Below are 10,986 nucleotides of genomic sequence, written 5' to 3'. Positions count from 1 at the left end.
TTTTGACTATGGGGTTAGTAATGCAGGTGTATAGATGCCTTTCCATTGCCATCCCCTGGGCTTAATGTCAGAAGACCTTATACAGCTGATATTAACCCCAAAACCATTACCCCGCTTGTCAATGAACCAGGGCAATTGGGAAGAGTAGAGGCTAGGTGCCAGAATTGGCGCATCTAATGGATGCCCCATTTTTGGGGTGGTTGAGAGCTTGTGTTATTAGACTTAATATCCATGGCCCCTTCCTAGGCTATTAATATCAGCCCTCAGTTGTCAGCTTTGCCGGTTGGTAAAAATAGAAGTGACCCCAAGTCATTTGTTTGGGGGGACCACCCTTTTTACTAAGCAGACAGCTGAGGGCTGATATTAACATCCATGTTCAATGTCTCTTTCCCATGGAGGTGAACTGCTGCTATACTGTGTGCAGGGCTATATGAGGTCCATGAGGAGAGTTGTGCTGGGGTCATCATACTGTGTTGGGGTCACTGTGGGGTATGATATCTTGTGGGGGGCCTACTGTACGATCATACTGTGCATGTGGAGGGTACTATGAAGGATATCACTGTGGGGGCATCATATTGTATTTGGGGGTCACTTTCATGGCCTCCGTACAGTATCTTAGTCCATGGGGGGACTCATTTTTTGTAAGGGCTGCAAAGTAGTGAGAACTGCTCTCCTGTGACCCTTATGAATATATTTTTTTTGTCTGGAAGGGCCCAATTAGGACTTTTGCTATGGGGCCCCATGATTTCTATGTACGCAACTGACTATAAGGAAATATATTGGCATTGAGGGAATATTATGAATTGCTTCATTTATAGGCCAAGTTCACACTGGGTGCTTTTGCTGTACTTTTTTATGCTAATTTCCAGCTGTTTTTTTCCAGTACCAGCTGTGTCTATCACATTTCAGAAATCTCATGCGCACAGCTTGGTTTTTTTCTTGGTTACGAGAGCTGAGCTCTTAGCAAAATGCATGCCTTTACATATAGGCAAAGTTGTTATATTCCCAGACCTGGAGCCTCTTAATGCACACTGTCTTGTTACAGTTAATACAACCTGCAAAGAAAGTAGATGAATATCGATGTCCTTATACTGTACATCTAGTGTACACAATATACGGCAGTGCTGTTTTCACATTGGCCACTAGAGGTCAGTAGAGTACCGGGATCTCACTTTACCACTGCTGCACAGATAGGCTTCTGATCGCTAGCAGCTCAGGTCCTACAATGCCACAATGGCGACTTTTATGTGCAGTTTGTGTAGATAAAGTGCCACCAACACACGTTACATATATGTGACGACTTTAGTGTGAGCACCTTGTGACTGATCTGTTACACAGTTTAGATACCTTATAGTAGAACTACTTGTGACATAGACGTTCAGGCAGTGCTGCTGGATTTTATCCTTCTCTTTGGTTGCAGACTACAAATTACAGACATTGAGGATATGTGAAAGAAAATGTGTTTATTTTCATTTGCAATTGCACCAACAGTAGAAGCCTCGCTGAGTAACACGTTTGGGGATTGGAAGGAAAAAGTGTTTGCACAACAGGAAATGCCCCAAATAATAAGATCAGTAAATTCTGTAGACCTCGATACTGATAAAGAAAAAATCGGACCGTTCTGAAGTTCTTGGAACTCGGCAGCTACCAGCAGACTTCATACTTCTCACTGTCACTGACCGGGTCTCCATAAACCTCGACCTCACACAGTGTCAGGGACTCGGAGCGTCCGGGGATCACCACGCTGACGTACCGACCCTCCATCCCGTTACAGCAGAAGGACAAGGTGTCAGATGTCACATTTATGACCTTACCACACCTGGAGAAGAAAACCAACAAAACCTTGTGATGATCAACTGCAGATTCCACCAGGTCAAGTTTTAATATAAACAACCCTAAAAATGGTGATTGCATTAACGAATGTAAAAGAAACAAAAAAGACATACACAAAGAATAGACATAGTGGAAGCACAGACCTTACCACACCTGGAGGAGAAAACCAACAAAACCTTGTAATGATCAACTGCAGATTCCACCCGGTCAAGTTTTAGTATACCCCCCCTAAAAATGGCAATTGCATTAACGAATGTAAAAGACATAAAAAAGACATACACAAAGAATAGACATAGTGGAAGCACAGACCTTACCACACCTGGAGGAGAAAACCAACAAAACTTTGTAATGATCAACTGCAGATTCCACCCGGTCAAGTTTTAGTATACCCCCCCTAAAAATGGCAATTGCATTAACGAATGTAAAAGACATAAAAAAGACATACACAAAGAATAGACATAGTGGAAGCACAGACCTTACCACACGTGGAGGAGAAAACCAACAAAACCTTGTAATGATCAACTGCAGATTCCACGCGGTCAAGTTTTAATATAACCCCCCCCCCCCTAAAAATGGCAATTGCATTAACGAGTGTAAAAGACGCAAAGAAGACATACACAAAGAATAGACATAGTGGAAGCACAGACCTTACCACACGTGGAGGAGAAAACCAACAAAACCTTGTAATGATCAACTGCAGATTCCACCAGGTCAATTTTTAATATAAACCCCCTTTAAAATCTCAATTACATTAGCGAATGTAAAAGACACCAGAAAGACATACACAAAGAATAGACATGGTGGAAGCACACAGACCCAGGACTGTGGACACAAGTCATGGAGATGACTCTTTATGTAGAATGAGGGTCAGTGGCTTCTCTCATCCACTCCCCCAGCCTGGAGATGTCCCTTAGAAACACAAGATGGGACATTGTGGAGAAACAGAAGACATTGTACATAAACAGAAAGAAAGGACTTTCTGGAGAAACAGAAGATGGCAGATTCTGGAGAAATCTAAGATGGGAAGTTGTAGGGAAACAAGTGACAACTTTCTGGAGAAACACAAGACAAGAAAGCAGAGGACACGTTGGAAATACACACAATGAGACTGTGGTTGTGTCATACACAAGAGCATAACATGAATTATTGGCTCCTAAACACAACTTACACCGGGTTGTTGTTGTTGGTGGAATTCCCGATTCGGATCTCAGCTCCAAGCAGGCGTCTCTCACAACAGTCCATCCTGTTTGTCAGGACGACGTTCCATATCTTGTAGGTCTGCTTGAGGTCCAGCTTCCACCAGGGATTTTTCTCCTCATTGGTGTGAGTGCAGGAGCCGTTGTAGAAACTTGTGGCTTTACCACCATCTATGGCCTTTATGGCGTAGCCCATTATCGCATGTTGCAGAACAGACACCTGGGAGGCTTCTCCATATTTTGCTATATTGGGGCCTAAGGAAATAAAACCAGAAGAGCCTTCAGTTGCGAGAGGCGTAAATATGAGTCCTGACGTCCATTGTTGTCGTCCATTTTTCTTATTAGCCTAAAATATTTCAGAAGTGAAGGCAAAGTTGCTGAGAAATTAGCGTAAAAAGCTGCAGTGGTTCTCAAAGACCTAAGAAGAAATGGAGCTGGCTGGTAACAAAAACCACCAGATTACTAGAAAGCCCGGCTACAATAAAGTGAGCAAAGTGCAATAAAAACTATATATAGTTACTATTTCAATACAAAGTCCAGACCTGTTGGGGTGCAGATGGGTTGTCCATAAACCTCGACCTCGCACAGTGTCAGGTACTCCGCGCGTCCGGGGATCACCACGCTGACGTACTGACCCTCCATCCCGTTACAGCAGAAGGACAAGGTGGCGGATGTAACATTCGTGACTGTGCCGCACCTGGAGGAGAAAACCAGCAAACCCTGTGATGATCACCTTCACGTTCCTCCACATTTATCATGCTTTGGTCACGCACAAACATGATGCTAGAAAAATTCGCAGAAACATAAATTGACGTAAAAATAGTCAAAACAATTACAAGGAAATAACAGTGTGGAACAACACTTATTAAAAAAAACAGAAACACAATAAGCATAATCTGCGCACACCCAAAATAAAGAAAAGTGTTGTTAGACAAAGTGCAGTTATACATAATAAATTATGGAGTAAAGATGACAGTCTCAAGAAACGATTGCTACAAAAACAATTGCGCATGGTGTATAGGAGTAAAATATAATGAGAAGGGGAACCCGGTGCTGTGAAAAAGAAACGCGACTGGCACAGCGAAACAGTGCAGCTTCATCAGGGGTAAACACAGCGATGAGGATTATAGCTTTATACACGGCAAGATAATAAACCAGCAGACTTGTGTTTGATGCCGGTGCAAAGGAAATACTTAAGGGGATGTCATTATCGGCCCAAGAATAATTGCCTCTCTAAATGACACTCTTGTAAAATGGCCCCCGCTCGTGAGGAGCATCGATGATATACACAAGCATGCGCATTGAAAATATAGGAACGCTGACCCACTCTATAGAGCTCATCCACAAGGAAAGATGCACAGGACGTCAGTCACCGCTTAGAACATTCCGAATATATTCTATAGAAATTAGACCGGCCATTAATTAGAAATGGAAGACAGGACATAGTGAAAAAATAAAGGCCAGGCCAATCTCGAGACACTAACACAAACCTAAACATAGCGGTTGCTTCATTGTGTAGAGTGAATTATTGGCACCTAACACAAACTTACACCGGGTTGACGTTGTTGGGGGAGTTCCCGATTCGCACCTCGGCCCCCAGCAGCCGCTCTGGACAACAGTCCATCCTGTTTGTTAGGACGACATTTGAGATCTTGTAGATCTGCTTCAGGTCCAGCTTCCACCAGGGATTTTTGACCTGATTGGTGTGAGTGCAAGAGCCCTTGAGGTAAGTGGTGTCATTGCCGCCATCTATGGCATTTTTGGCGTATCCCATTACCAAATGTTGTAAGACAGACTCCTGCGAGGCTTCTCCGCTTTTTGCTATATTGGAACCTACAAAAATAAGTCCAGAATAGGTTTAATTAATCATACGGAGCTGATATTGGAGTTCTGCCATCCATTGTTGTGCTATTATCAATCTACACCCAAAAGAAGTCACAAGGAGAAGGAATACGGCCTGGAAAGTGGATGTATGAGGTGAAGGTGGTTTTTAATGCTTAGTATCAGATCCAGTAACACATGATGCCATTTGTTGTGTCCTTCATTCCACCAAAAAGAAAATGCTTACCATCTATCATGCCAACATAACAGTGCCGTCCAGAAAACACATAGAGACAAAGTAACAGCAGCATAGTCTCCAGGAATAAAGACATACAAGAACGATTTTATTACAAGGTTCAGACCTTTTGGGGTGCAGTCTATGTCAGAATAAACCTCAACCTCGCACAGTGTCAGGGACTCGGAGCGTCCGGGGATCACGACGCTGACGTATCGACCGACCATCCCGTTACAGCAGAAGGATATGGTGGCAGAGGTAACATTTCTGACCTTACCGCATCTGGAGGAGAAAACCAGCAAAGCCTTGTGATGATCAGTTGCACATTTCACCACAATTATCATGCTTAGGAAAACGAGTAAAATGTCAAATGACAGTAATAAAAATGAATGTAAACATGTGAAATATGGAAAGGACACTATGGAAAGACACTCAACAGTGGGTTTTGAACAATGTGTCTAGATGTTCTTGACAAACACAAAATAGGATATTGGGGAGAAAAGATGGAATATTGTGGAGAAACAAGAGATGGGACATTGTGGAGATTTATAAGATAGGGAATTATGGAAGAACACAAGATGGGACATTATGGAGGAATACAAGAGGGAACATTTTGGATGAACCCAAGATGGGACATTGTTGAGAAATACAGGATAAAATATTGTGGAGAAACACGAGTCGGGACGTTGTGGAGAAACAAGAGATGGGACATTGTGGAGAATCACGAGATGGGACATTGTGGAGAATCACAAGATGGGACATTATGGAGAATCACAAGATGGGGCATTATGGAGAATCGAAAGATGGGACATTATGGAGAATCACAAGATGGGACATTATGGAGAATCACAAGATGGGACATTATGGAGAATCACAAGATGGGGCATTATGGAGAATCGAAAGATGGGACATTATGGAGAATCACAAGATGGGACATTATGGAGAATCACAAGATGGGACATTATGGAGAATCACAAGATGGGACATTATGGAGAATCACAAGATGGGACATTATGGAGAATCAAAAGATGGGATATCATGGAGGAATACAAGAGGGAACATTTTGGATGAACCCAAGATGGGACATTGTTGAGAAATACAAGATAAAATATTGTGGAGAAACACGAGTCGGGACGTTGTGGATAAACAAGAGATGGGATGTTGTGGAGAATCATAAGATGGGACATTATGGAAAATCACAAGATGGGACATTATGGAGAATCACAAGATGGGAAATTATGGCGGAATACAAGAAGGACCATTATGGATGAACCCAAGATGGAACATTGTTGAGAAATACAAGATAAAATATTATGGAGAAACAAGAGATGGGAAGCTCTGGAGAAACAAGAGATGGGACATTATGGAGAATCACAAGATGGGACATTATGGAGAATCACAAGATGGGACATTATGGAGGAATGCAAGAGGGAACATTTTGGATGAACCCAAGGTGGTACATTGCTGAGAAATACAAGATAAAATATTGTGGAGAAACAAGAGAGGGGTTGTTGTGGGGAATGACAAGATGGGACATTTTGGAGAATCACAAGATGGGACATTATGGAGAATCACAAGATGGGACATTATGGAGAATCACAAGATGGGACATTATGGAGGAATACAAGAGGGAACATTTTGGATGAATCCAAGATGGGAGACTGGAGGAATATAAGATGGGAGATTGTGAAAGAACCTAAGATGAAACATTGTAGAAAAACATGATATAGGACATTGTGGAGAAAAATAACATGGGACATTGTAAAGGAGCACAAGATCGGATGTTGTGGAGAAGCACAAGGTGGGACATTATGGAGAATCACAAGATGGGACATTATGGAGGAATGCAAGAGGGAACATTTTGGATGAACCCAAGGTGGGACATTGCTGAGAAATACAAGATAAAATATTGTGGAGAAACAAGAGATGGGATGTTGTGGAGAATGACAAGATGGGACATTGTGGAGAATCACAAGATGGGACATTATGGAGAATCACAAGATGGGACATTATGGAGGAATACAAGAGGGAACATTTTGGATGAATCCAAGATAGGAGACTGGAGGAATATAAGATGGGAGATTGTGAAAGAACCTAAGATGAAACATTGTAGAAAAACATGATATAGGACATTGTGGAGAAAAATAACATGGGACATTGTAAAGGAGCACAAGATCGGATATTGTGGAGAAGCACAAGGTGGGACATTATGGAGGAACATAAGATGGGACATTGTGATGAAACACGAGGTGGGACATTATGGAGAAGCACAAGATTGGGACATTGTTTTTTCTTTGTGGAAAATGAGTTATTGACCTCTAAAACAAACTTACACTGGGTTGTTGTTGTCTGAGGAGTTCCCGATTCGGACCTCAGCCCCCATTAGCCTCTCTGTACAACAGTCCATCCTGTTAGTTAGAATGACATATGATATCTTGTAGGCCTGTTTTAGGTCCAGCTTCCACCAAGGATTGTTCACTTTATTGGTGTGAGTGCAGGAGCCCATGTAGTAACTGGTTTCTTTGCTACCATCTATGGCATTTTTGGCGTATCCCATTATCTCGTGTTGTAAGTCAGACTCCTGAGAGGCTTCTCCCCTTTTTGCTATATTGAAGCCTGAGGAAATAAGAACAGAAGATCTTTCAATCATCTGGAGCTGATATGTGAGTCCTGCCGTCCCTTCTTGTGCTCCTGGCCTTCTACACTCAAAAGAAGTCACAAAGAGAAATAATGTGGACTGAGAAATGGATATAAGAGGTGGAGGTGTTGCATCCAAGATGAAAATGTGCCTACTGCTGTGTCCTTCATACCTCCCCAAACTTAAAGAATTCACTATATTGTGTCTACATAAGTGTCATCCTGGGAACATCGCGTGCACAATTCACAGCTATGAGGATTCAGATAGTAACGGTACAGAATTAGTATTGCCCTTCAGTGTTTCCCCTTGGTGGATGTAGGGTGGTGGTGACCCAGCGTTGTGGTGGTGACCCAGCGTTGTGGTGGTGACCCAGCGTTGTGGTGTCTCCAGGGCATCCAACCCCTCAGCCCAGATATATGACCAACCTGTAGTCTGTGGTGTGGACAGGGTCTCATCTCCGGGTGCAGGATCACATCCCAGAGTCAGAACCACAGATCCCAGCAGAATCAGAGGCAACAGAAGATTCATCCTGAGGTAAGAAGAGGGACAGACGTGGAAAAGGTCATCTAATGTCCGGACAAGACAAATTTTGTAAATCTATTCTTTTTCTGATCTTGATTTATATTGTGTACTCCAGTCACAACCAGAGCAGCATTTTCTTTCCCAGGAATTGCTTCAAAAAATGTTACCAATGTAATAACAGATGCAGCTCTATTAGTTCTGCTATCCCCTATTATCTCTGCTGTCCCCTCTTATCTCTGCTGTCCCCTATTATCTCTGCTGTCCCATGTTATCTCTGCTGTCCCCTATTATCTCTGCTGTCCCCTCTTATCTCTGCTGTCCCATGTTATCTCTGCTGTCCCCTATTATCTCTGCTGTCCCCTCTTATCTCTGCTGTCCCCTATTATCTCTGCTGTCCCATGTTATCTCTGCTGTCCCCTATTATCTCTGCTGTCCTCTATTAGTTCTGCTATCCCCTATTATCTCTGCTGTCCCCTCTTATCTCTGCTGTCCCCTCTTATCTCTGCTGTCCCCTATTATCTCTGCTGTCCCCTCTTATCTCTGCTGTCCCCTATTATCTCTGCTGTCCCATGTTATCTCTGCTGTCCCCTATTATCTCTGCTGTCCCCTCTTATCTCTGCTGTCCCCTATTATCTCTGCTGTCCCATGTTATCTCTGCTGTCCCCTATTATCTCTGCTGTCCCCTCTTATCTCTGCTGTCCCCTATTATCTCTGCTGTCCCCTATTATCTCTGCTGTCCCATGTTATCTCTGCTGTCCCCTATTATCTCTGCTGTCCCCTCTTATCTCTGCTGTCCTCTATTATCTCTGCTGTCCCCTATTATCTCTGCTGTCCCCTATTATCTCTGCTGTCCCATGTTATCTCTGCTGTCCCCTATTATCTCTGCTGTCCCATGTTATCTCTGCTGTCCCCTATTATCTCTGCTGTCCCCTCTTATCTCTGCTGTCCCCTATTATCTCTGCTGTCCCATGTTATCTCTGCTGTCCTCTATTATCTCTGCTGTCCCCTCTTATCTCTGCTGTCCCCTATTATCTCTGCTGTCCCATGTTATCTCTGCTGTCCCCTATTATCTCTGCTGTCCCCTCTTATCTCTGCTGTCCCCTATTATCTCTGCTGTCCCATGTTATCTCTGCTGTCCTCTATTATCTCTGCTGTCCCCTATTATCTCTGCTGTCCTCTATTATCTCTGCTGTCCCCTATTATCTCTGCTGTCCCCTCTTATCTCTGCTGTCCTCTATTATCTCTGCTGTCCCATGTTATCTCTGCTGTCCCCTATTATCTCTGCTGTCCTCTATAATCTCTGCTGTCCCCTATTATCTCTGCTGTCCTCTATTATCTCTGCTGTCCCCTCTTATCTCTGCTGTCCCCTATTATCTCTGCTGTCCTCTATAATCTCTGCTGTCCCCTATTATCTCTGCTGTCCTCTATTATCTCTGCTGTCCCCTCTTATCTCTGCTGTCCCCTATTATCTCTGCTGTCCTCTATAATCTCTGCTGTCCCCTATTATCTCTGCTGTCCTCTATTATCTCTGCTGTCCCATGTTATCTCTGCTGTCCCCTATTATCTCTGCTGTCCTCTATAATCTCTGCTGTCCCCTATTATCTCTGCTGTCCTCTATTATCTCTGCTGTCCCCTATTATCTCTGCTGTCCTCTATAATCTCTGCTGTCCCCTATTATCTCTGCTGTCCCCTATTATCTCTGCTGTCCTCTATAATCTCTGCTGTCCCCTATTATCTCTGCTGTCCTCTATTATCTCTGCTGTCCCATGTTATCTCTGCTTTCTCAACTTAAGGCCCCTTCACATTAAGCGACGCTGCAGCAATACCGACAACGATCCGGATCGCTGCAGCGTCGCTGTTTGGTCGCTGGAGAGCTGTCACACAGACCGCTCTCCAGCGACCAACGATCCCGAAGTCCCCGGGTAACCAGGGTAAACATCGGGTTACTAAGCGCAGGGCCGCGCTTAGTAACCCGATGTTTACCCTGGTTACCAGCGTAAAAGTAAAAAAAAAAAAACACTTCATACTTACCTACCGCTGTCTGTCCCCGGCACTCTGCTTTCCTGCACTCACTGTGAGCACAGCGGCCGGAAAGCAGAGCGGTGACGTCACCGCTCTGCTTTCCGGCTGACCGACGCTCACAGCCAGAGCAGAGAAGCAGAGTGCCGGGGACAGACAGCGGTAGGTAAGTATGAAGTGTTTTTTTTTTTTTACTTTTACGCTGGTAACCAGGGTAAACATCGGGTTACTAAGCGTAGCCCTGCGCTTAGTAACTCGATGTTTACCCTGGTTACCAGTGAAGACATCGCTGGATCCGTGTCACACACGCCGATCCAGCGATGTCCACGGGAGATCCAGCGACGAAATAAAGTTCTGGACTTTGTTCAGCGACCAACGATCTCCCAGCAGGGGCCTGATGGTTGGTCGCTGTCACACATAACGATTTCCTTAACGATATCGTTGCTATGTCACAAAAAGCAACGATATCGTTAACGATATCGTTATGTGTGAAGGTACCTTTAGCTCTGCTTTCCCACTCTTATCTCTGCTGTCCTCCATTATCTCTGCTGTCCCCTCTTATCTGTGCTGTGCCCTCTTAGCTCTGCTGTTCTCTATTATCTCTGCTGTTCTCTATTATCTCTGCTGTCCCATCTTACCTCTGCTGTCCCCTATTATCTCGGATGTCCCCTATTATCTCTGCTGTCCCTATTATCTCTGATGTCCCCTAATATCTCTGCTGT

General features: G+C 43.9%; 1 protein-coding gene across 1 annotated transcript in view; it reads right to left on the bottom strand.

The window, feature by feature from the left end:
* Positions 1-1,543: 1,543 nt before the first annotated feature.
* The window catches only part of LOC138643511 (uncharacterized), a 161,781-nt gene continuing 152,338 nt past the window's right edge, over positions 1,544-10,986 (bottom strand). Inside the window, exons 10-15 of the mRNA XM_069732410.1 lie at positions 7,419-7,701; positions 5,213-5,367; positions 4,580-4,862; positions 3,572-3,726; positions 3,002-3,284; positions 1,544-1,819 (exon numbers count right to left, since the gene is read on the bottom strand). Of these exons, the coding sequence (XP_069588511.1) occupies positions 1,645-1,819; positions 3,002-3,284; positions 3,572-3,726; positions 4,580-4,862; positions 5,213-5,367; positions 7,419-7,701 (1,334 nt within the window). The 3' untranslated portion in view covers positions 1,544-1,644. The remainder of the gene's footprint in view (positions 1,820-3,001; positions 3,285-3,571; positions 3,727-4,579; positions 4,863-5,212; positions 5,368-7,418; positions 7,702-10,986) is intronic.

Source organism: Ranitomeya imitator, chromosome 6 (genome assembly GCF_032444005.1).
Source record: "Ranitomeya imitator isolate aRanImi1 chromosome 6, aRanImi1.pri, whole genome shotgun sequence".
Lineage (NCBI taxonomy): Eukaryota > Metazoa > Chordata > Amphibia > Anura > Dendrobatidae > Ranitomeya > Ranitomeya imitator.
Note: the sequence above shows the minus strand (reverse complement) of the source record. Positions and strands in the feature narration are given on the sequence as shown.